The sequence below is a fragment of the Typopeltis vanoorti genome, chromosome 2 (genome assembly GCF_054136105.1).
Source record: "Typopeltis vanoorti isolate ZY-2024b chromosome 2, IOZ_Tvanoo_1.0, whole genome shotgun sequence".
Lineage (NCBI taxonomy): Eukaryota > Metazoa > Arthropoda > Arachnida > Uropygi > Thelyphonidae > Typopeltis > Typopeltis vanoorti.
The window spans coordinates 39550557-39578484 of record NC_143550.1 but is presented as its reverse complement, the minus strand read 5'-3'; the positions used below and the strand labels follow the sequence as shown (position 1 = coordinate 39578484).

General features: G+C 34.6%; 1 protein-coding gene across 1 annotated transcript; it reads left to right on the top strand.

Annotated features, from left to right (window-relative positions):
• LOC150108938 (meteorin-like protein) lies at nt 1-27599 on the top strand. The gene is made up of 4 exons (XM_090404463.1): nt 1-189; nt 14250-14641; nt 23718-23774; nt 25435-27599. The coding sequence occupies exons 1-4, from the start codon at nt 59-61 to the stop codon at nt 25752-25754; spliced, it is 900 nt and encodes a 299-aa protein (XP_090260589.1). The 5' UTR covers nt 1-58; the 3' UTR covers nt 25755-27599.
• Nucleotides 27600-27928: the final 329 nt, after the last annotated feature.

Sequence of the window (27928 nt, the reverse complement as noted above, 5' to 3'; positions counted from 1 at the left end):
GCAGCAGATTGAGTGAGGTCCGCGCGGTGATGTATCGAGTTTAGAACGAGGTGGACAGATGGGATATCTGCGGCCGGTGGTCGCCTGTGGTCCGGCCCCGGAGCTTGTGTTGATGATAGTCGTGATTCTATCCTTTTTAGGAAACTTCTGCTGTAGGCCTACATCCGATGTTTGCGATTGGGTTGGAAGGTAAGCATTTGATGTGTTTGCATGTTTTGAAGTTGGATAATCATTGTGGATCTAAATATATATTTTTGATTGTTAGATCTTTTTAAAACAGATTAAATTATATCCTATTCTGAGCATTGATTGAACTGCTTGTTGACGTGATGCGCTGATTAAATTGGTATTATTGAACTCTGGCCCATCTGATGCTGATTCATCAAACCTATCTTGATTGTGTACGCAGTCAACAGTTGAAAATCGGTATGGAATACAGGAACGCAATTTTTATAATTAATTTAGTATTTTGATGACAGTTCTCTTTTTGCAGAGGAAAATCTATCTTAATTCGTTTTTTTTTTTTTTTTTTTTTTTTTTTTTTTTTTTTTTTTTTTTTTTTTTTGTGGAGATATGAATCCTGTGCATTAAAATACTAGGAACGTGCAAGTTTAAGCCTAATTGACGTTGTTCGGATCTTTTTTAGGTTTTCACGAAACTGAAAATACTTGTGAATATTATCAGGATATTAAAATGAAAGAATAACGTCTTCAAACTTAGTTAATGTCGCATTTTAAAACCGTACATCTTACCGGTTTTCCGATTACAAGCTCCTGAATTTGCAGATGTATTTCCAAACAAATGAAAAACATGTAAATCAAATTTCCCCACCCTATTCAGTAAAGTTAATTTGTGCATTTCATTTACAATGTAAATATGAAGCCTAACACGATCCATTTCAGCTTAAATTTGAGACAACATACAACCATAACGAATATATATTTGCCTCCATCTTAATTGCGACATGTTTTACTATTTTAACAAGACGAAAAGCAAGTCTTGTTCTCATCTCCTTGCAAAAGAAATCTCCCATTTGGAAATTGTGAGTACTAAATTTATATTCTGCACACTAAAAAAGGGGAAAATAATTTGCACCGTGAAGGTTTATACACCCTCCTCAGTTGGATAGGTCGTGGCAATACATTGTTATGGAAATTATGAAATGTTATTCAGTTTCCATACATGCCTTTTTAGCATTACGGTGCACTGCACCGTACATATGACGCTGTCGTCTTCACTCGGGGAAAGAGGTACTCGTTTTCTGGACCAATAATCTTCAACCATTTCCTTCTTCACCCATGTCTACCTTTTGAGAACTCATTGCAAACATAACTTAGAATTCACCACTCATGTTTGTGGACAAGTTTCGTAACAAGAATTATGACAAACCTCATTTACTAGGACATTTTAGCATCCATCGGATAAAGGCTCATTTATTATATTATTACCTAACAGCTCCACGGAATCCAAGGCCTCATCCCGGGAGGGCACTCTACGCTAAACAGCCCACCCATTCTATTTAATCCATCATTTACACACCAGTGCATGATTCACCATCCGACACCGCTATATACTACTGGCAAATAGTATTTTTGTCTGTTACTTGGATTTGTTGTCTAGCAGATTTTCATATATGTGGGAGGAAAGCCCAGTTTACGAGCGAAAGTTAAAAATTTAAAGTTAAATAAACTGTAGGCTCTCATCGCCATATTTACTTGTTCATTTACAATGAACATATTTACAGTAAGTATGATTTTGCTGTTTTTGTAACTGAAATGCAAGTTACTCATGCTATTTTAATGTCACAGAGGTAAGCCTAATCTAATTGATGAAGTACCTAACTCATTTTGAAAATATTGTGCGACAAATTCTAATTTCGTTTGTGTGAGGAATGAGCTGCATCGCTTTAACAAATGATTGAGTAACTGGCCACGTGATTAACCATCGACATTGTTACGAAATAATATTCCTGCTGCATAGCGAATGACAGACTAAATGGAAGCTCGCGACTTGATCTAGTTAATTGTCATCACAGGCTAGTCATTGTTACTAGCTCAGAATTTAAATCTTTATTCAGCTTTTTTTTTTTTTTTTTCACTGCCGACCAAATGTGACTTAAAGCATCTCCTTTATGGAAAGATTTATTGTTTTGAATCTAACGATAAAGGCCGCTCCATTATTCTCTACTTTTGTTCTGATTGTACGTGTTTATAGAAGACGTACACGTCCATATTGTAAAATTGCCCATTCTGTTTAACGGATTGATTTATCTGAAAAAATAATCTAAGTCTTAATCCTTATGGAATATTTTTTCATACGATCTTTCTTTGGACATTAATATTTACTTTTGATATTTCCTTAAGAAAATTTCAATTAATTCGACTCTTTTCAATTCAGGATTATTTATGTTAAGTTCTCATTTTAGCTGCGATTTCTTTATTCAGTGATTATATGAATAGTTATCAAAGGATTGGGGGGGGGTGACGTTATGCTTTATCAGCGAGCACAATATTCGATCAATAAAAAGTAAATTGCAATAACCATTAGCACGTACTTGCTCATTTGGTCTTCAATTAACAAATTTGAATTCCTAGAGATTCGTGATCTATTATATCCGACAATAATGCTGTTGTTTTCTATGTACTACCGAAAACAACATACGCTACATAAAATTTGTTTCATGCAGCTGACAATTTCAGATCTAAGGAAGCTGTCATCTGTTAGATTTTGCGAAAACTCTGACGTATACATCACTGTGATGGACCCATTAAATGGGTCTAAATTTAAATGGGCTAATCGTTTTTGTACGATGGAATCCAATAGAATCGAGCTGATATCTCATAAAATAATTCTGATAATTCTTCATCATGCTTCCCTCTTCCAGGAGGCATGCGTTTGGTTAGAAGGTTTACAAAGAACCGTGCAAGTTTTAAAATATTTTTATTCATAACAGGAATAATAAAGCGTTATACATAATATGTACTAACATCCAAATGGTTGATCTATAATATATAGATTATAGACTCATCATAAGGGAGGGAAAATAGTACAAACTAGTTTAGTTTTATTGAGCAAGTCATTATTAATTTTTCAATAGCGTATTAATAACACTATCCATATAAGGTCATTTAAGTAAATACATTTTGTTAATTGCATTTTCTTGAATAATTAATTAGCAGTTCTATTAATTTACTGAAAAAGTAATGGTCTTCAGGATGATAATGAAATTAGACTAATTGATTTCAACTCAACTTCTCGAAGATGACTTCTTTGGATAAACGCACACAGTAATGAAGCAAAAAAAAAAAAAAAACTTTTTAAAATAAATAAAAATTTCACCTCCCTTTTATGTACCCAGCTCTGTAGATAAGACTAGGTTTATCTTCTTGAGTCCTGGCACAAGCCCATCACATCTGCCTCTCTTCAACTTCCAAAAAAAAAAAAAAAAAACACTGGCACTCATGACATTACTTTTCGCGTGTCCACTCAGTTATTAGCCTCTTTCAACCTTACAACATCAGTCTCTTAATTAGAACAGAATCAAAAACGTCCCAAAAATTCTTGATGTTTTTATATTAAAAAAAATTTAAAAAAATCGGCCAATCGCTGGTCCCTCTCCTTACAGCCTCATTCCAACCGCTGTCTCGGAGACGGACAGCAGCTACCCAACCTACATCTACCATTTCTTCTTTCTCCAGTAGAATTTCACATAAAATCCATCCACTTCTATTCCTTTTGAGCAGCATTCTTCACGAAGTTCTTAAGAACTGAAAATTCTCAGCTGTTCGTTCAAAATAATAATAAAAAAATAAACAAAAACCTATGGGCGCTTGCCAACCTACTGCACTTGTTACACTTCCAAGGAGTCTAAGGACTCATTGTGGGAAGCACTCCATCCCTCTCCACACACCCCACTGCCTACCCCTACCTCTTTACATATACGTCACACTGTCATCTACTGCTACTACTAATATTTTAACAGTAAAATAACAATAAAAAACCAACGAGTTTTCGCTAGGGAAAAACCCCGCTACCTTCCCTTAAGTTGAAAAAGCTCATATAATGTGAAAACGTTTCGTGAGATATTTATAAAGTTAAAATTCTAGAAGTAGTCATTTCATTCTTCATATAGATGAGTCCTAATTGAGGGGGGAAACGTTACAAAAGTTCCAAGTTGAACTTTTTTTTTTTTTTATCCACCTGAATAAAGTGCTCAAAGCACTTTTTTTTTTTTTTACGTTGTCCAGAAAATAATATATATAATAACGAACATTACGATTTTTTGTTATGTTTACAAATATATTTTATAGAAGGAATAAAACATTCGGTATTTTAATTTTTCTTTTGGCGAGTCTTAGATTTCCAGTCACGTGATCGATTGCATCTATGACTACAGATTCCGTTGCCGTTTTATGCTGACGCCCGAAGAAAAATACCGAAACCATTTAGTCGGTAATCTCTGCCTGTTGTTATTATTATTAGACTAAAAATCTCTTGGTATTTCCTCTTAAGCACCCAATCCTTACTCTGACGAACCTGCCGTACAGTTGTCAGAATTGGGGTGCGGCTGAAGGTATTTCTTTTTTCCGCTTTCTCTTTTCGGCGAACCATGTGACTCATTTTTTTTCTTTCTTTCTTTCTTTCTTTTTTTTTTAAAAAAAAAATTGTAACATCTAAATATTTCGTTTACAAAATCATCTCATTCATTAACCAGATATGTAAAGGGATTGGTTTGTTTTTATTTACTCCTTGAGGCTGTAGCGCACTCGGGATTTAATCTGGAGTGGGGGGGGGGGGGAGTTGAGTAGATGATTTGAGAATACACACTGCGAATCGCATACGATCTGTGACTGAACATCTGCAATGATCGCTAATTTATAAGTAGCATAGAAATAAAAGACACAACATAAATAAAATTTAAAAAAAAAAAAAGAATTTTAATTAGAAAAATATTTTTGGATAATTTTCTAGTGTTTTTTTCTTTGGGGGATCCCCCCCCCCCCTCTGGGTGCGCCACTGCTTGAGGTGATGTTCTGATGAACTCCGTTAGTTAGTTGACGTTTGCTCTGACGTCATTTTTTTTTTTTTTTTTTAGAAGTGTGGTATGATGAAGTTCCTGATGCGAATTTTAAAGACGGGTGAGAATCCCTTGAAATAATTGCTTCACCATTTTTTATTCCTTTCTAACAAGAAGTGCGTATATTTTGTGATACTTTAACATCTGAACATTATATAAAATTTGCACTTCTTAAGATGTTTAATTAGTCTTTTTTTATTTTGTTTGTCATGGGCTCTCTTATATTAGGAACACCCTCCTTGGCGAACTCTCCTCATTTAAACGATCGAAAATATGCATTCTTAAATTGAGAAGTGATTTTCTAATATTTTAATTGATTTACATTTTCCGTTTTTAGAATCATAAGAAATCATTTTGCAATTTTAAGAAATCTTGATTTAATACACCATTTATGAGAAACTTTGCACTGAAAAATAAATCCCACTAATATTAATGGATTATGTAAGACGAATTATTGACTTTTATATTATTACATTAAATAGAAATACCGTAAATTTTCTGCTGTAGTCTGTATAGCATCTTCATAGCAACTGATCTGGTCGGCATACAAGCTGATATAAACCCACTTTGAGAAGTGTCCTATACGTCCCCAAATGTGGAACTTTATCAACTCTTTTTGAAGCCTTTCAGTAAGCAGGGGTGGTCTAGTCTCACAGTAATATGAGATTCACGGACAATGATAGCTGGTATGTTATTTGGCCCACCGGATTAAATTTAAACTGATTCTTGAGACATTGCATTAGTCATTTTCGTCATGTCGGTGGAGGTTGCTCCACCACATACCACTGTCTTATACCTGTCAGCCATTCCATCCATCACCTACCTTTCCGCCCATCCGATCACAACTCCATGAATCGGAAAACGAGTTTGAATAGAAGCATGCAATTTAAGCAGTCTCGTACCTAACAGGTACCCAAAATTTGTTTCTAAAAGTTTATACATTTTCTGGACCATCTTAGATAAATTACGATGTCAAAAATTTCAAAAACATGTTAGCAGGTATGTTATTTGGCCCACCGGATCTTATTATATATATCTAATGTACTATTAGCATCTCTTCTTGCATTCATATTAAGGATAACTTTATTTGATCATCAGTCGTGGATTATTTTCTTCTCCTTGGTTATTTACATTATTACACTGCTCACTCCTTAATCGTAGACCCTTTGGCAACCCAATAACTAATTTATTATATTTTATTATTTTTTTTAAAACTAATGTTGACGATCATTGCTACGCTTGCTAAAACAAGAGCTCAATTACCCGACCTTCTCCATCTCGCGCATGCGCTCTTTCTCTCTGTTAGTCGCCTTTCTGGGAAACCCAAATTACCCCGTTGCAATAAGCCTTCATAAATGATTTACAGAAAGTGACATTCCACGAAATGAAGCGAAGCGTCGATAGAATGACAACACGCCATTAAAAACGCATGTAAAAACGCGTCCAACACGTGCAGTGACCTAGAGTGTAATGTGATATAGATCGTTCTCTCCCCCCCCCCCTTGCCTTCCCTTGTACTATCATGCTAAAATGGCCTATTTCCCCTAAAAAAAAAAAAAAAAAAAAAAAAAAAGCCAAGTAAAAGGTCTTACGAGCAGCTTAATGTCTTTGGATATTCAGTATGACAAATGTGTTTTTTGTTGGCCTGCTTTACATCGTCCACTTACCTTTTCACGTTACTAAGTGACGCTGTTATCTGTGCCAGTGGTTCCAAAACTTTTTTTTTTTTTTTCAATTACAGTTTTTCTCCGGCATAAATTATCTCGACTCTCCCTCCATGTTAACAACAATCATGATGATTCATATATTTTTTTTTTTTTTTCAAATTATAATTAGATTTATGCCCTTTAAAACTGTGAAGAGAAAACAAAGAACCTTATTAGGGATTTTCATCTCAGGGTGAGTTAGCGCGTCTCATACGGTGGTGGTAAGATTTTTCTTCCATATGGATTTGTCATCCCGCATGACATGCGCACTGTTCAGAAGAACACACACGTGATATACAAACGATAGACTGCAGGAATAAGGATTACTCGTAGTCTTCCTATTTCGTCAGATCTGAGCTTCCATGATACGCTGTAGGTCTGCGCATAACCGTGAAATAGATGCATAAAAATACACCCGACTCTCTAAAACGCAATTTTGAACAACCACCTGTTAGATAATATACTTAATTAAATTTATGGACAGTAGGGAAAACAAAGTGTCAGCAAGATATACAAACGTATATCTTGCTGACACTTTGACAACGGACACTTTATGACACTTAAGGTGAATTAGCAGGGGGGGGATGATAATCTCAGAGTGGTGACAAATTTCCTGTAGCATTTTATATTTGAATCTAACATCAATTCAAGGCCATTCGATATAAGTGGCTAATATAATATGTAATAAGCTCAGTGGTGTAGCTAGAGCTTTTGTCGCCCGGAGTGATCCCTGAGTTTGCTGCCCCTCTCAATACACACCAAAAATACTACAAAAAGTCAAAACGACGTATAGGGAAATAAATTAAAACGCTATGTTTATTTTTGAAATAAAACCTAATTCAACATTCTAAAATGTTGTATTTCTTGCTTTTCTGTTAGCAAAATCATCGATGACATTGGCGAAGTCTATTTCATAGTAATGTAGGTAATTCTTAATCAATTTTATTTAGAAAAACTCCTCTCACAACTAGCAACACTTACAGCAATTGTGGAGAAAATTCTCAGTAGTATTACAATATTTGGAACTGAGTTCTGGAGACTGTATTTTAGAATTAACTGTAAAAGTACAAAAAGGTTCAAAGTGTCGCCCGGGGAGGACCCCCCCCGCTCCCATCCAGTTACGCCACGGAATAAGCCACTTATACACATTTGCAACTTTTATGAGAAAAGCAGCAGACGTCACAGGAAAAAGAAAATCCGATTGGCAGTACTGTAAATTTAACTGTTGTATGCATCGATACCCTTAATATTTTAAAGCTGTATTCATCTTACATATCAGGCAACTAAGCCCATCTAAATTGCCCTTTCAGTATACTCAGCAAGTTGACTTTTCTTGTATGTGACAACAGGATATCTATTATGGATGAGATTCAGTGGAATAAAAAATATTTGTCTTGTATGAACTTCGATCCCTTCAAACCAAAGGTCGAAGATAGGGTTAGAATCGCCCCAGGAATGATGTTACTGTTAACGCCACTTGTTGTGTCTCAGCAGGGTGGGTCACCAGGGGCAAGGTCATGTTAAAATGTTGTCGATTCCAGTAGAGAGAGAGAGAACTTCAGTTGAAGTAGACACACGCTTTTAGCTCTGCATTAAAACCCCAATTCCTGCGGTAATTGGCCATTAGATTTTTCACAGCTGCCAGTTAGGAAGAGCTTAGCACTAAATGTCTTCGACTATTTAAGAAAAAAAAATAGCAGATCACGCGAAGTTGTTTCTAAATGTTTTTTTTTTTTTTTGTTGTTCCAAGAGCGGCCTAAATATTTATATATCTTCGGTTAGTACTATCTCTGCTTTTTAAATGATGCACAGAGATTTAAACGATCTAAAGCAGCCTTTCCCAAATGGTGGGTCACGACCCGGCACTGGGTCACGAAAGCTAAATGCCGGGTTGCCTAAAAAACTCTCGAAAACTAGGTGTTTCGTTTTTAGGTTTTTTTTTCTTCACGAAACTCTAAAAAAACAAGTAAATAGCGTGTAATCGGGACTAATGAATAAATAATTTAATGAATAGAGACGAAAAACGCTCCGCGTCTGCGTCGCCATTTCAGAGTATCTTTTGTTCGCGATAAAGTAGCTCAACTAATAGCGAGGCTGCGCGCCGCCAATCGCGCCACCCCTTTATAAAATCTTGTCCATTAAATTCAAGAATATTCTCTGCGTTGTGCAAAGAAATGGGGAGTGAACATCTTCTTTTACACTGCGAGGTGCGATGGCCGTCCAGAGGGAATATTTTAAGAAGACTTATTGAAATGAATGATGAAGTTTTAATGTTCTTAGACCAACATCTCCCAACTGCTAGAGATGTAATATTTGAATCCAAAGACAGTTTTCATGATGTCAATTGGTTAATCAAGGTTGCCTACCTTTTGTGATATTTTTGATTTTTTGAATAATTTAAATCTGACATTACAAGGTAGCAATGGAACTGCATTTAAAGTGCAAGAGAAGGTGGAAGCTGCAACAAAAAAACCAAATTTGTTGTTCCGTGTGGAAGCAGGGAATTACTAATCTTTTACAAAGATAACAGAATTACAAAAAGAGTATAATATGAGTTCCATGCCCGATGAGATTTCAGCTATTATCAAGGAACATGTGCTAGGACTGCAGGCGAGTCTAAAGGAATATTTCTCCCCAATCAACAAAGCATGGCTAAGGAACCCTTTTACAGTGAACGAAGAATCTGAGATAGAATGGCCGGATTCAGATATTGCATCTATAATTGAACTGTCGTGTGATATGCCACTTAAAGACATCTTCAACACAATATCACTGATGGATTTTTGGGTGTCTTGCCGTCAGGAGTACCCAGTTTTAGCAGAAAAAGGCGATAAAATTTTTAATGCCTTTTGTCACAACCTATAAGTGTGAAACAGACTTTTCAACACTGGTTTTTCTAAAAAAAAATAAATATAGAACCCGATTGGAAATCGAACCGGATTTAAGAATAAAGTTATCTTTTCCTCCAAACCTGAAATTTCTAGTTAACAAACAACAGCATCACACTCCTCATTAATAAATGACTTGGCTTTAGTTTAATTTCTTTATATTTTTGTAAGAGTAAATGCTTCTTTATTATAATAATAAATGAAAACTCTATGAACATTCAAATATGTTTTTATTTTACCTATTGGCCATAAGCATTTTATTGGGTCACGAAGATGAAGTATTAAAATAACCGGACCACGGGAAAAAAAAGTTCGGGAAACCTTGATCTAAAGAGATTTTTTTTTTTTTTTATGGCTAAGCTTTCCTTCAGCAAGTATAAAGATGTCATCCATCAGCAGGTAATTGTTAACTTAAAATGCTGGCATTTGAAAAAAATGTGATTGTGTTATTTAGCGTATTTTCTCTCAACCTAATACATAAAGTAGCAATTCTACTTTAGTGGAAAATTAATTATAGAAGGTTTCCCTTTAATTTTCGTACTCGTAGTATCTCATATCTATAGAAACTGTGTTCACGGTTTGCATGTTCTGAGAGACGAAAAACCTCGCTACCTTTATACGACCGGCTAACTCAACCTCACGTTTGATAGAAAAGTCCTGATGAAGATTCTTCGCGTTCTAGACAGAATCCGAACCAAAGTGTTTCTAACCAAAGGACTCCGAAACCAACTATCTATCAAAGACCATTGCGCAGTCCCGATGAATTAAATCAATCGGCGATTGTGTGCCTGGTGTAATTATACTTTTAGAACGAATGTGCACGATGTTGAAATAAGCGGAATAACACTATATCTTAGAGAAATCTAAAGCTACACAGACGCACGTATCCGAATAGCTTATGAGCCTTTGCCTTGATCACTTTCTGCCCATGTGATCATACTCGTTACACGTTTTTGATCATACGTCACGTATTTTGGATCATTCTTCTTTCTCCATGGCCACCAGTCTGTATGCCATTGGATTCAAGTGTTCTATTGGGTTAAGATTGGAACTCTGGTGCAGGCCAGTCGCATTTTTTCCTATCGCTTTTACCCAGACCACGTCGCAATGGTATCTGCAATATGAATGGCGCAATGTCGTGTTGAATGGGATGTGAGTATGCTCTGTAAGTATCACAAATGTAAGAAGCATATTCAAGAGTATCGCATATCTGCCAGTGTTCATCCTTGCAGCTAGTAGTCCTAGCTTTACAACAAGAGTAAATCACGCTTTTCTGTTTATCGGAGCGGGGGGGGGGAGATCATTCATAAGACGTTTCTCCCCTTGTGGACAGAAACACAATTTACGCAGCTTCCTACTATTAACCTGTTAACTTTCATGAACTTCTGGATGATCGTTTCCATATAGGACTGCCAAGATTTGCATACCACTCTTCCGAGCATCCTTTACTGTTACCTCCCACACCCCTCTTTGGGTTTCCTTGGTTGAGGTGGGCATCCGCACATTTCCAACAGTTGATAATGTTTCCTGTAGTTAATCTTTTTACCAATATCGGGAATGAATTATCAGAAACTGCTGATATGCAGTCCTGTTGACTCCTCTTTCGAAGGCTATTACTTTACAATTGACAATATAACAAGTGTGGGGCCGACTCCAGGAGTATGTGTATTTGTTTTATATAGCATATAGTCCATTTAACGATAGGTCTGTATAAATAGTTATGTATGTAGCGATAGTTTTAGAAAGGATGTGCATATTATTATATACAACCTAAAATATGATATCGTAATACATTTTCCACATAATGTATCTTATTCCTGCATAATCATACTTATACAAAAATATTTTTTTCAGAAACAAGTTATTCATACATTAATTTGCAGTTTTGTAAATATGCTTTATTTTAAAGTCATTCTTGTAGTAAAAGAAGAAAAACCGATTCCCATTCTGTTTAGGAATGCGTCTTATCTTATGAGACCACGACGCATGGATGAATTTTCTTCTTGGCGCAAATTCGAAATAGTGTTTTATACATCTAGCGTTGATTGAGTGCCTTTTTTATATTCCTATTGAATTTTCCAACATCTGAGTCTCTTTAGGGTGTTTTTCGTTCTCTCAAAACTTGGGTTTGCTAAATTGATAATAAAATTTAAGTTATACAAGTTTAATTAGTCTGAGGTTCAACCAATAACTTTTTAATTTTTTCCTCTACAGCTTTGAAAAGTCAGTTCTGTTATTGTTTGCCTGTTACAGATCCCTCATCCCCCTAATTTTTCACCAACATTGCGCATATGATTTTACTAATACATAAGACAGAAACTTGTCTGATTATTATGTTCTATTTATTAAACTGTTAAGGGTTTCACTGGCTTGATTAGCTTCTCATCGATGACTTAACAGAAACTCTCGGAAGTTTAGCTCATGTTTGAAAAAGGCATTCTTCATAAGATGAATATACGGCCTTCAGCTATGCTTCTTCTATCTTTCGGAAAACAAACGTATCCGAACAAGGATAATATGGCGTCGATTTAAGTGATTTTATACACGTGACTAAAAGTAAAAATTGCATACAAAATCAAGCAATCGACAGGTGCTGACAAGGACAGAAAAAAATGAGACTTTAATTAAATTGCATTAAGTTAATTTTAAAAATTGCTACTCGACATTGTTAATATACCCCTTGTATGTTTTTAATAGCTCTAAAAGTGCCGCGATCAAGAAAAAGAAAAAAGCACACAAAATACGTAGCCCTGGATTATTATGTCAAACCTGTTGTGGACCATCATTCACTTTAAGTAGCATTTTACCTGTACTACGCGGTCACCTTGAAAATTGGACTTAAGATAGGAGCTTGGAAGTGTTAAAAAAAAATAAAGCAACCAAATGGAATGTGTCAATTTTATACGGTCCTGATAGAAGGGACTTAATTTTTTTTCTATTATCGTATAATTTATCTCATCTAACATTTTAGGAATGTTCTCGGGCCAATCGGGAATTGTTTTTAATGTCCCCAATAAAATCTTTTAAGGATATTTCAATAATATGGTGGTCCGTAAATTCTTCGGAGACAAATGCTTCCGAAATCCTTAAGTGCCAGTTTAGAGTACGAATGGTCTTGTGTCAAACGTTATAATTTAGAGCACTTTCCCACAACCTGCCACTTTAGCCTTGGGGAGTGAAGTTGGAATGAAGGCTTGTGGCGTCAGAATGTCCTTTCGCGTTAGTTTGTGCCTTCTGGCTATTGAAACGACGTTGAAGCAAATCTCCAGAGCGCATAGCCTCAACCATCTCCTGCAGTTTCGGTTCGTTGTTTGGACGGGTTAAAGCCTCGAGAGATGAGGTAGTTAATCGGACATGGTAGGAGATAAGAACATCAAATATTTATGCTGATGGTGAAGGGAGGAAAAAAAAAAAAAAGGTGGGATTTCCAAGTTGATACATTGAATAGTGAAGTGCACGATAATTTCTTTAACCGGGAAGAAAATGGTTGTATCATATGCAGTTTTTATTTCATTATTCAGCTGGTTTAATACGATAAACTCTAGATATAATTAAGAATATTCATATTTAAATTCTCGGACATGATTTCGACAACCGGTTGGTTAAATCTGATAGGTATTATCAACAGAGAATGGAAAGATGTTTAAGCACTTCATAGATGGTTCTCCTTTCGATATTTGTTAACTAGTTTATTTTTAATCCATGGTATGGTTATAAAAAATTTAAGAGCTGTAGAGTATGGTATAGCATATCTTCAGTTCCAAGAAAAAAAATATATATAAAAGGCTTTATATTGTGAAAGGAAAACAGTTATTCATAGAATTAACCGTATTAGTACAAGATATCGATAATTCTTCAATACTAAAATTACAAAAGAAAAGAATGAAAAAGAAACTAGTAAAGTGGGATTCACTTCCGACTTCTATAATTGATCGATTGCCTTCTGTTAGCGATCATTGCTATCCGTGCACATACTTTTACGAGTAGAATAACATGAATTTTGTTGGGAGCATTTACAGTTGTAAAAACACGTGTACTTATATCCGCATTTTAATTATATATAACAATGATTATGAAATAATTTCGCAGTAATACTATGTTGTTATGGAATAATTTTCGAGAAATATTATTAGGTATGCTTCCCCCCCCCCCCCCATTGTGATTTGAAATTATCAAGAAACGGTATAGTGTAGTTCTTTCATTCCATAAATTGCTTTCCAAACAATGAAATTTCAAAATTGCTATTTTGTTATTAGATGTTAGTTTTTCACGTGGTGTGGCGCTTTCTTCGTTGCTATGACTTTACAGCCCAAATAGAGCTTGGGCGCTCTTGAATTTGTTGCGTCCAACCCCCGTCTGTCCAGAACCTTACTTCTAGCTATCAGAGCTGGTTCGTATTTTACATACATACGAATTAGTGTTTAAAATGTAAATTAGCCACTATTTCACAGTAGCAATTTTCTTTTTTAATTAACAATACGAATGCAAATTCATAATTTCCTTCTTTATAATAACAAAATATTAAAGAGAAATAGTATTTATTAAATACTCAAAACTATTCTGTTTATCTACTTTCAGTGGTCTCGACCAAAGTGAAGAATCCCGTGGTGTGCAGCCCCTTTATTTAAGATGCAGTCAAGGCGAGATACAATGGCATTACCCAAGAGGGGCTCTTCGAGTGGTATTGCATTTTGGAACTACCGGAAAGGAATTTCGGGGATGTCTAAGAATTGCAAGCACCTCCGAAGGTAGTCGTATATATTTAGAAGGGAACAGAAAATTGTATTTGTTATACAGTAAAAATGATGGTAAACCTACCGAACTGTTGCGGTGCTTTACTTCTCATAATGGACAGGTGGCGCTTTATGTGGAAGCCGAGGCCGTGAAAAATGATCTCCGAAAACAAGTATCGCGGTTTACTTATCATTTGCAACGAATTTCAAAGAGGTCCGTTGGAAACGAACTGGAAGGTAAGTTAAAGCAACCAATTTTCTCTCTGTGTGTGGGTGGGTGGGTGGATATTTTAGCTTCCCTAAATATGAGTCTCTGGTATTGTTGATTACGTCGCAAGTAAACTGACTTGTCAATAGAATAATGATGGCGACGCAAGAGTAGTTGTGCATAACGAATTGCACAATTTCAATAACCTGTCTAGATTCAAGATAACTTCGCTGGATAGAGTTCTGATACAGTCCTTTACTTTACTTTATAACGCTTCCTATACTGTTGATGGGAAAAATAACTCGTGCAATGATGCGTGGAATTCTTTATGCTATTTGAATAAATTTTCCGTAGTTATCTCCAGGCTGTCGTACTGGACATTCATCAGTTGACGATATGTCACTTTAATAGCTGATCAGCGCAATCGTGAGAATTTTGCAATATTTGGGAAGAGCAGTTGGAAAAACCATTGTTAAGCCTACAATTTTGTTTTTCAGCCAGATCGGGAAGTTGTCTTCTGAGTTAGAAATCGTTATATATTAGTTTTGATTTTCTATCAGTTTTCTATCATTATTTTCTATCAGTTGGAGTTTTTAGATTATGAAGAGGTTACAGAGGGGCAATTTAATGCAATAACTTAAAATACTACTAATTTAAATGTAGTTTTATTTTTTATTTACTTAAAAAAATAAATGTAATTTACATTTTTTTAAAAGTTCAGAATTCGGTACATTTTTTATGCAGCATTACAAAGGAAAATATTTAAAAACTAAAAAGTGACTATCCTTTTCCATTCATGTAGTTCAAAGGCAAATGCGAACAATAGTACTCTTGAAGACTTTTTTTTTAGTTAAATTGAATTAAGAGAGACAATAACTGATTATGTCATCGTATGATAGCCTATTACTGTTGTGTTGGACATAACATAATCGATTATTATGCAAAGGTTTTACAACAGGCTATAAATAGAAACAAAACTCAATCTGTGTGATTATATTTCGTGTTTGTCTGTTTCAGTAATACAAATGAAACGAAATCAGATAGAGTGAACGTGAAGTTGTGAAATTTTGCTTAAAGATATTAAAATCAACTCAAACAGTTCTTTCTAAAAAGCTTATAGATTCACTTTCTTCAGTTCGATTAGGAGTTCAAATATATCTTATTGCATTTTAAAAAGTAAATAACTACTTCTGTTTTATTATTATTTTTGTCATTTTCAGATACAGGCTGCCTGTATTTTTGAACAAGAATTTCACCGATTTGTCCCATTGGTGCAAAAAACAACAAATAAAAATAAGTCAAGTATCCTCGTAGTCGTCTGTAATTAGCAATATGAAATTCCATACACTTAACGATTTAATGCTTCTGTGTCCGTAATTTTCCATAATGCAGCTAAGCTGGCTGAGTTTGAGTTTATCTTGAGCGATGTTTTGGGAAACACCTGTACTAGTGCTTCATAACTAGTGTCAAATCCCAGTCGTCAAGACCTCATTTAGGACTTGTGGAATTTAGTTAAATTCCTTTTTTATGTTTAGATCCATTAACTTCGCAAGTATCTGAAACTCTTTAGAAGTCACAATATTACCTGATAGCTAACATTAGCTATCTGTTGAAATAGCTTTCGCTTAAGTGTCCCGGATGGTGATGCAGTTTAGATATATAAAAGAATTAAATAGAGTTAAATCGTGCATACTTTAAATGTATAACAATTAAATAAACATTGCTGTCTATTGCAATAATATTAAATTGTTTTCTACATCTAAAAACTGGTATATTAATCATTAAAGCAAAAACGTGAAATATTCTGCGTTTGCTACGCTTGAAACACTTCGTAGTATCATTGATGATAAAGAAATCGCTTTTCTATCTCGATAAGTGGTTAAAGGAAGAAAAACTGCATCTCCAGTTGCATAAGTCGTAAATAAGATTGAAAACGTGTTTACTTGCTTTTTGAATTTTTGGCCATGTATTGGTATCATGTGTCCGAATTTTCCGAGATGCTCTAGAATTTAGATTCGGTCTTCATAAATTAGCAAAACGTCTTGGAAATCCGAGTGTCTCTACAAGTGATTACTTGATCAATCCAACCTGGAAACATTACAATTAAAAAATAAAATTAAATAAAAGTCGTAAGTCAGAAAAGGGTTATCGATAACATAGATTGCCATTTTTTTTTAATCTGCACAAAAAATAGTCCCAGAAGTGATGGGATACTGCTGCCATTTCAAGAAAATGGATGCGAGTACTCAGTATGAAGTTTTACAATATACTGAGCGATGTGGACACAGAAATTTGTCAGCGTTTCAGAAGAAACAGTGAATGACCAATTAGGTATTTTCAAGTCAGCTGAAAAGTCCAGCAAGTAACAGTCAAAAGATACGATTGATCATAATTAAAATACGAACCCGACCTTCTACAAGAAGGTTGGATTTTCTCTCTCTCTCTCTCTCTGCAGACCCTAGAAAATCTGTGTTTAGAGATGCAAGCAACCAATGCCAGGACACTGAACGTAGATAGCTTCATGTTAATGTAGGTGTGGTGTAGCTTCTGCAAGAAGAGTTGCAGACCTACAAGCATTTCTTAATAACAACCAATACATATCTTCGATAGCATGGGTCAGAGTAAACAAATTTGGACCACGGAGTTATATATAAATCTGTTGCAATCCGGTGGCCTTGTTTGGTTGGGAGAATTTCTGGAGAATGCTTTTTTGTTGGTTGGTTCAGCGATGAACTGTACAAAATTATGACTGCTGAACACACACCGATGTTCTAGACAATTGCGCAAATCCTTCGTTGTGCGCAATTTTATGGTACTGACCTTTTTAATATCGTTCAACAGACAACACTCCATGTCACAAAGCAGTGATCCAAACTCGGGTTGAAGAAAACAGTATAGAGACAGTACAGAGTCTCAGCTTGAATTCGATATCCCATCTAAGGAAAGAATTGGAATGCAGGGACCCAAAATCTTTTTATTTTTATTAATACTTTAAAGCATCTCTTGAGAAGGATTCATATAGATCGGAAATTGTCTAGTAAAAGGGAAATACATATTATGAAACAATATGCGAGTTCCTATCGGGAGTCACATCTTTAATTATAGTATATTTGTTCTCAATCTTAGTACAATCCTTTGACTGGTCACCTTAGTAAAAGTTTCTAATGATTAATTTCCTCCAGAAACAATTTTTTCCCCTCCGTATATGCTACAGTAAGGAAAACTAATTTTCCTCAAGAGTTAATGATCGTATTTGGATACTTAATCTCTGGCAGACGTTCTTTCGTACAACAGACCGATCGGTTGGCGTTGCTGGCGTTTTTCCTTAATGACCTTTTGTATGAACTATTTTTAAAGTTAGTAGAGGCAATTCAATGCACACCTCAGTAGGAGGTGTGCATTGAATTGCCTCTACTAACTTGTTAAATCGCAATAATCTGTGATTAAATTCGTAGGAACTTGTCGAAAGGAATGCTATTTTATTTTTAATTGCTGGTACCAGTATATCTTCTCTGTGTAATGAGTCCAGTTTGTGAGGTTCGCTATAATTGAATACAATAAAAAGGAAAAACACGAGCCACTTAGCATTCCTCACCTACATTCGTTTTACTCTTAACCGACAAGGGGTCGTGTTAAATGAAGCATCGCACCTGTATCACATCTGGCACGCTTGGACACACCCACCAGATTACTCTGCGTGTCTTTCTTTTTTTTCCTTTGCACTTCAAGTTTCTTTAAGTGTCTTCTTTGTGCAGATACCAACGATAATTGAGCAGAACGAAGAGAAATTCGTTAAAAAAAAATTGTTTTTATTAAATAAAATGAAAATGTTTCTTCCATACGCTTTAACATTCTCCAGAATCCTTCTGTTCATCTGTGAAAGCCTTTTACAGTAGGTTGCACATTTCTGTTTCTCTTTCTGTATATACCTCAAAGCTGAGTCACGATCTCATTAGCTCTCCTCCCAAATAATGATATTCGATCTTAAGTATATGCTTGTTAGATATCTTGTATGTGAAATAATGTAGGAACACGTTAGTTATGGATGGGGTTAAGAGTTTGGGGATAAAGAACATGATTAGCCTTAATTTTAAATGAGCAGAAAGAATAAATGTAAAAGGAGGCGACTGAGAAATTAGTTCGGCGAGTTTAAAGTTGAAAAGGAAATGACCGATGGCGGTTTCCTTATTTATTTTAATAGGTTTTGAGAAAAATAGAGGAATTATAGTTGCCAGTTCAGATGAGTAATGTCTGTCGCATTCAAGGAGCCGCGATTCACTCATTTACTTGTTTTTGCTTCTTAATAGCATCTAGATATTTATGGTTTTAGGAACATTCCTAATGGAACTGTTGTGTAGCGAGAAGTAAAAATAGCTTTTATTAGCGAAACTATATACTGCCTAAATTTTTCTACGCTTAACTTTTGGGATATTGGGTTCTAAATATACGTATCAAGGATATGCAACATATTTTCTCATCAGTGACCTCTCGCGGCCAAGTAATTTGACATTTTTGAAACTCGATTACTGCTCATGATATCTCTGTTTTTGGACCATTTAAAATTGGCAATAGAGAAGATGAGTCAAGATGGTGAATTTATTTGAAGAAAGTGTTTTTGAAATTTCATGGTTAAACATGAATGGAAGAATGAAGTTTTCTGATGAGATTCAGAAATTAAAATCAAATTTGGCCAATAAATTTTAATAACATCTCTAGTATCAAAATCTGAAACAAAATGCTACAAAACTAAATTAAAAAAAAAAAAAATTTCGGTTTCGGACACATCCTCGTTTCTTTCAGACTTAGTTTGAATTTTTGCCATTAGCACAGAGGTAAACTGTAGCTATAACTGCATTAAATTGTTTCTCTAATAGTTGGCATGCATGACTCAGAGCAAGTATCACTTATGGTCGGAACAATAATTATACGGTAATGAGAGTAATTAATACATGGTGTCAACCTCTTTCAAAATGAGAAGTTCCTTTTTTTTTTTCAGGAGTGACGGCAAGTTGCATGATCTCGGTTTACAGTGTAGGAGTCATTTTTCAATTGGAAATATTGTTTAAATTTATCTGAACTTTAATTCGTCATTTTATCTTAGAACAGGAGCGTTGTTCCACACAGCAAGTGTCCGCTGGGTTTTCATCTGTCCTCTGATGAAAAAAAAAACAACTTCCATCCCCATATGCTTTAATTTTTGCAGTATGCCTTTTTTAATCATTCTAAAATATATAACTTTATATATATTTTTTTCTTTAATTTCGTATTCAATAAAGTTTATCTCTGCGTTGGCTATGTATTTATAACAACTTAATTGATAAAATCAAAGACATTTATACTCTAAAGCAGCAAAGCTATAAAATGAAATGATAGTTGCGCCCCCTATGAAATAAAAGTATAACACCTAATGCTGAGATTGCATCTCAGTGATGCAATATTAGATATTGCATCACTGAGATGAATTGTATCCTCAGGTTGATTTGCAATAGCTGCTGCGACCGATTGCAAATCATTTTTTCCCAATTGAATTTAAACTTGTAGCTCCATTAAACCGTGGTTCGGATTTGAGAAGAGGCGCGTTGCTATAGTAACATAAGAAATCGTGACGTTCTAGGAAAATGCAGAAAAAGCTTTAGTTTGTAGAATCTAAAGTAGCACTAGTAACTCGGAATGTGGCAAAAGTCATTTGGAACTAGAGACTTCTAAATTACGAAACTAACCAACTGCATTGTCTTAAGACCCGTCCTGCGACGCCTAACAGTGTAGTATTAAATTGGTAATTAAATATTGTAAATTATAATATTCTATAGCATAATATATGCGCTACAGTAACTCTATTCATAGATTGCAATATTTAGTGAATGTGATGTTGTTAATCCTGTTACCATAGCGACAAAACGTTTCTCTTATGAGATGGAATACTGTCAACCTCTTAACGTCTTTTGTTGGTTACACCCAACACGTCAGCCTAAATCTATATACATCTACCAGCAGAATAACTAGGAGTCTTAAACTTAACTAAATTATGAAATTTCTGTTCCCCACCTCCTTCTTTCTTTTGTGAAAGAAAAACAAATGACCAAAAAAGAAACTAGCTCATCAAACCATTAACAGGTTCAACTCCTTCAAAACATGAAAAGAAGACAATCTCACTCTATGGGTTAACTTGTCTAACATCAGCCAACCCCAGGTAGTTTTCCATTCTTTCATTTTTATACCCGCCAAGCCCAAGAACCTTGCACAAAGGCAAAAATTTTGGGCGCGAAGCACGAAACCCGTCTCTTATTATTTTCATCTTTTGTATGAATCGTAGTAAAGTTCCTTAGACCTGGCGCATGCACATAATTACGATGCACATCACAGACAAGATGGCGTCAGGGCGGTGAGCTATGGAACCATTATTACTTTCCTTGTCTCCGCGGTTAGCCTCGGCAACGGAATAAGTAATGACCCGTGGACCTAGCCTCGGAAATTACACGATAAAATTACGACCAACATAACCTTCCCTCCACCTACACCCGACTCGCCCTCCGACGTGGCGATATTAACCTGCACGTGCTGACCTCTCCTGGCCAAACCAGTTTGGTGTGTTGAGGCTCTCACCAGTCGCCCCGCTACGGTGGAATGAGAAATAACAGCGGGTGATCTTTTCTTGAGGTCTGTAGGGAATGGGATGAAACGAACGTCGACGTACATTTGCGTCCTGTTCCAGGAGACCTTGGGTCAAAGGTCACGCTGTTGCAGTGAAGTGTATCAACAGAGGTGTATCAAACATGTACCGGACTGCATTTTATCTTCAACGCAATTAATATTTCCGACCATGAAAGTTTTTTTTTTCCCTCATAGAAATATTATGTCACATGCAAAGTTCAAGGTCTGAAACTTCCAAGTACAAGAACATTTTGAGTATAATTTTTGCTCAGCCTAGATCATGGCCTTCTTTTCGTTGCAGCGCATTGTTCCCAGTGTAATATATATGGAAACAATTATTCTCCATCAGCCATGAAGAGTTTGCTTCGCTTATTTTAAGATAACTGAAGTTTTACAAAAAAATCATTGAAAGGAAGGGTCTCTTCAAAAATGAAGACGAGTTAGAAGTGTTTCTAAAGAATGAAATGGTGAAGAAAAAAAATCACGAGGGATTAGTTTTTTTCAATTAAAATTCACGAAAAAGTGTACGCTGTTGCTTAGCAAGCTACAAGATTAAATGTATATGGTAGACTCTGTTTTCAAAGCTTCTATTATTGTCTAAACAACTTTGGCTACGTCATTGGAAGTTTGAATAACAAATGACCTACACAGATTGAGGACAGAAACCTTTAATTGGTCCAGAACGAATACTGTTCTATATTACTTTGATTATTTTATTAGTACAGAGATTCGTTTATTTTTTATTTTCAGAATATGTCAAGAATTAAGTCATCAAAATAAGGGCTTCGCGGCCAACACCCAATTTCTATGATGGCGTGAAGGCATAAAAAAATAATCAAATATATTTTGGGTGACGGCATAAAAATCCGAATTTTTTAAAAATTATTTTTCGATACGAGAATGTTGAAAACTAATACTACTTGATTGATACACCGATTCGATTCTGAAAAATCATTTATCAAGTTATTTGAAGTCAAACGATAAACATTAATAAACGTAAGTCACTGTGTCGTGTAAATTATAAAACATTATGTATATATATTCAGCAGAAGTCTCTGCGTGTCATAATTTCACTTGTCCCACCGTTTAAATCTCTTCCATCTAGAGGAAAGAGCTTTTTTTTGGGGGGGGGGGGTTAAGAATAACTGCCATTTCATAAGCGATTATTGCTTACTTTAAAATATTTGCGTACATATATATTGCAGCCATAATAAGGCCCTACTCTTTGGGCCTTATTAAAAATCAATCGATCCTCTAATTAATCAAAAGTATAATTCTCATTGCTATCTACCCATCTTACTAACATCTTTGGTTTTATCTATTGCATTATGTACACAACGATAACATTTTAAAAACATCGTGCATTGTTATTATGTTATATAAACACAAATACCTGTAAATGTACGTTTAGGAAACTTGATATTTATGTTCTAAATTCAGCAGAGGGTGTTTGCCTTTCCAGAAGATGTTTCGATTTGCATATTAACCGGCTATTAGACAAATAATCCTTGTTACTTTTTGTATTTTATTATTCAATAAATAAATGCCTAATTTCAATTAAAATTATTTTGTTTCTTTTCTTTTCTTTCTTTTCTAATTTTCTCTACTCTCTTTTCTCAGAGAAGTTACAGCTGGTATTCAAATATAAGCCAGTCACCATAATTTATCAAACCATAAAAGTCCAACTCTGCCCTGACTTCCACAATAAATAAACGAACTGATAACATCAAAGTTTAAAGCCACTCGTTTCCTACTCTATATTCATTAGACGAAATGGAACGGCTCCAGTTTCTTCTCCAAATCTTATCTCTGTGTTCCTTAGCATCAAGTCATAAATAAAAAAAAAAAAATACTGCCATCGGAATATCAATGACTTTTCTCAGATTCGTGACTCGTGTCCTGATGAGTTCTTTAGCAGAAATATGGCAACTCTATTAAACGATTTAATGTCTCGTATGACACTCATTTATCTTGTAATCTTACTTTGTTTTGTATATTATCCTCTTCCACTTGTCTTTTTTTTTCTCTTTGAGACAGTTTGTCCTTAGGGAATTCACTGGACTCCATGCAATTCGTCTATAATATATCATGTGGCGCTCCAAGCTCTTTTCATCCCCACTGCCGCTCCGAGATGACAATTAAGGAAATTCAATGCTTTTTGAATTTTACAAAGTAATTAACCAGAATTGTTTAACATTGTCAAAGAATGATTTAACCTCGATCCTAAGAATAAAAGTATTTAGGTCTTCTCATTCAACATAAAGATGGTATTTGTTATCAAATATATTTGGATTTTATTTTTCAGAATTGGTATAGTTGTTACTAGTAATTTAATAAAGTGCTATATTCACCTTATTTTTAGTTGTTTTTAAGCAATATATTTTTATAATTAAGCTCCGCGAATTTTTTTTTCTTTTTAGTTCAAGTTTTAAAGAATTTTTATTTTATTTTTAGATTGTCGCCCCTGTACAGAGGAAGAACTGTTGCAAACGTATTGCACAAGTGATTTTGGTAAGCAGTGATTTTGATATTTGTTACGATTTTCAATGTTAATTTTTAAAGCTTTAGTTTAAGTTTTCTTCTATCCCAACCCGAAATTCTAAGCGTTGATTGGTTCAAGTCAATCGTAAATGGTTTGATTTAGCTCATTTAAAATACAAGAAAGGGAAGATTCGCTCATTTCTACTTAATTTTAAGAGACTACTTTTCGTAAACTTCTTGAATTCGAAAACCTATTTTGACAAGAGTAGAGGATTTTCCCCTTTTGAGGATATCGAATTACCTTTCACAATATTATGATGGATACCTAAGAACTACGTTCTTCTACTTTTACAAGAAAGCCGTTTTCTTTGAAGTGAATGGGTTTTTACATTTTGGTGTAGTGCACTAGGGAAAGCTGTTTCAGGGATTAGCTTTGTCAGTACAAAAAAAGGATTAGAAGGAACCGTTGAAACTCTTATGGCTTCCTTGTTCCCCCTTTGACTTTTCTGAACCCTTTCACAGAAAGGATTGAAGATTTACGGTAAACACAGTTAGGCTTCTGTCGATGATGGTCTGTATTATGCTTTTAGTGAGATGGTGCACGTGGGGGTTTTAGCCACCGACCTTCAGAGGGATAAAAGAAAAGCCAGCAGTACTGTCACAAAGTCTAGCTTATCTCGTAGGCCCCCTGAACGTTTTCTTCTGTGAATATTCGTCGTCCCTTCCTCCTATTTAAGGATAAATCTGTCTGAAATGCTTAAGGGGTTTAAAGTAAGAGGATTGGTGATTTGTCTTTGGAATGGAAAAAAATCTTCCATTTGTCCATCGTTTTCATAAGGACTTTCTGAGAGGGTTAAAACGAACAGGTGGGACCCGAAATAGGAAAAATGAAAAGCGTTTAAACAATGTCAAAATCAGCTTCATAATGCTTCGGTAACTCGCCCATCCCTTTATACTTTGGTATTGAATAACAAGATATGTCGCATATCAGGATCCTGACCCAGTTATTATAGGTTTATTATTCTTTTTATTCGGGCATATGATTTGGATATGAAAATGTTGATCTTGACCCAGTTATTATAGGTTTTTATTTTTTTACTTGAGTTATTTTTAGTTGGGTTTTGAGATTGTTCGCTATTTTTCTCTAACTGAATCCGGTGAAATGCAAAAATAAATTCTATTCCCTGAGTCATACAGCTGGTGGGCATAGCTATATGCTACCATACTAGGAAATGATTATGAGCAAAGTTATATTTTATGACTGTAGCCGTGTGTGTGTGTGTTCACAGGACCGGTTTGCCTGTTTTGAGAGATGAAAGCCTCCCTCCGTATGAGACTGGTTAACTCACCTTTAGTCGAAAGAGACCAGATAAAAGTTCCTCACGTCACTGACGGGAATCGAACCCGGGTCTTTCCGGGTTCGATTTAGTATTTGGACTCTTTATTAAAAATGCACATATTCATCCCTAAATTATTTCTATACTTGTTTTGCACTTTTATCAAATTCGGGTTATCTGTAATTAATTCATCTATCTATAATGTTTTTAAAATTTTACTTAACATACTTGCCCAATATAAAATTATTATTAATTATGTACTCTTCATAATAGAGCTTTATTTAGTTACTATATTTGATTTCATTTTTACTTCCGTAACCGACTTAACCGTTTTTTTTTTTTTTTGCTTTCAGTGTTAGAAGGTACTGTGAGCTCACTCTATCACAACCATGATCTCCAACGTTCAGAACTTTTAGTGAGAACTACCAAAATATACCGTGACAACCAACCATCCATGTTACGATCGCTAAAGGTGTTTGACGACGGTGCAAAATACCTTTCGCTGCACAGACACTTGAAATGCGGAACAAAGATAGGCAGCGGGGAATTCCTTTTCTTAGGGAACTGGATTTTAGATAATCCTGTAGTTACCTGTGTGCCAAGACTCGGTGAATGGAAAAGAATCAGAAGGAAAGCGATACTGGACGAAACTAAACAGTGCCATCTAGAGTGAAATAGTTGAACAACTGATGTTCCTTTTTGTTGAATTTCTTCAAGTGCCATTTAAGTCATTTCACAGTGAACGACTAGTTTTTCTTAAAAGCAAAGAAAAAAGGTCTTGAGAAATAGCATTTGTATGTGAATGTTGTACAGTGTAATGCCATCTCATTTGAAAATTCATGCATCACCACATTGTCTCCATTTATGCATCTGTATATGTAACATCTTTTATTCATTTTATATGGAGGTATTTGTATTCATTTGGCCAGTGTAGTTTTGTATATAATTTATAAAGAAAATGTCTGTGATCTGCAAAAATAGATTTTTCTCCCCCTATAAACGGGAATGGTATTCACCATGAGAAGTGGAATTTTCAAACTATCTCAAATGTAAAAATAGTAAGCTCCTATTTTAGAGAATATGTAGTTCTTTATTTTGGGGATTTTAATTTCAGATCGAATACTAAAATTATTTTAACAATATTTTATAGGGTGGGTAAATTTCCAGGCTATATCTGTTAGCAACTTGATGTGGGCGCCATGTTCGTTTTCTACTAGGCATGATAATAATATTGAAGTGCAATTTGAAACGAACTTGACTGTTGCTGAAATGTTAATATGTACACTACATTTTAGTGTACATATTAACACTAATATATGTATTAGTGTTACATATATTAGTGAAATACAAAGTGTTTGCAACTAAAAATTAAAAGTGCCATAGGATAAATTTAGTTTTTGCTAAAACAGCAATCTATAAAGTACTTATACGGTACAAAATTAAGAAATATATTAACTGTAAGGTCAGTTAATGGTTTTTCGAACTGAAAAAAATAAAGGAACAAAATATGTGTTCTATTGTAACTGTATTTTCTTTAACACGGTATTTTTTTTTTTAAATAATTAGTGCCATTTTCAGTTGTTCGTAGCAGCCAAATTTCCTCCTATAAACGGCGTGCATACATTACTCGTTTTGTTTTGTTTGCATTATTTTTATCGCTAATAAACACAATATAACGATAGCACGTTGAACTATTTCAATTTTTTCCCCTGCTCCTCTAATGATGTCTCTGCTAGTAAATGCCGCAGTCAAGAATTTAGTTGAAGAGCGAAAAAATTTTCAGATTTAATTTTTCAATTTACGAATGTTTTTTTCTTAAATAGATCTTTTTCATGAAAGACAGAACAAGTATGTTCTATTATTCATAGCTAATTCAACAGAAATAGCAAAATTGATTATACTGCTTAGTGGGTTAGCAGAAGTTACTTAATGGAATCGATTTATAATAAATAAATGATTCATGGGAGACTAGCCTTACTCAAAAATGAGTAATTAACGCACAAAATATGTGAGATGTAATCTCGGCAGTCTGCTGAGCCCGAAGGGAAAAATTTTTTTTCCTAGGGAAGAATTCTTTGTGACTTTCAAAAAATTCTTTTGAAAGGAGACGGACAAACTATGTTCTGTCAATATTTACCGGTTCTATCTATTAATAAGCAAGGAGTTAAGATACTGAAAAATTAATTATTTTTTGAATTCCTTGTTCCTTCACATCCATTTATTCTGTGAATATAAATAAAACGTACTGTTAAAATATTCGATGTTTTGCAGAATCTAAAACATCGTCTAAATTTTGCTAGTGATAAATAAAATCGCTTACAGTGAAGTGATGTATATATTCATACCATTTTCTCATTCATTGGTTTGTTTTATATTTTTTTTTTATTGTACATATGCAATAGCTTCATTTTGTAATAGAAAAATTATAACTTTGTAGCAGAAAGAAATGCTTTTTTCGTTCATGCACAATATATGCAATGTACAAAATGATCATTAAAATAAAAATGTTTTTGAATTATGTGTTTCTTCGTTTTCTTACAGATAATTTACTTGGATATATCACAGATTAACGTTGCCTTTTTATGGATTAATATTTAAACCAGTGTTTATTCTTTGTTTATACTATAACAATTTATTTTAATTTATCGTAATTTATTTCACCAGAAATGAATGTGAAATTTAACCCACCTAGCTGTCTATTGTATTCCACGACATTTCTTGCTTACAGAAAAAAAAAAAAAAAACAATAAAAAAGTGATCTTCTCTTTCTCGATGTGGTCTTTATCATCCATAGGATGTAAAAACTTCAAGATAAGAACAAAGTGATATCGGAAAGATTGATTTCGT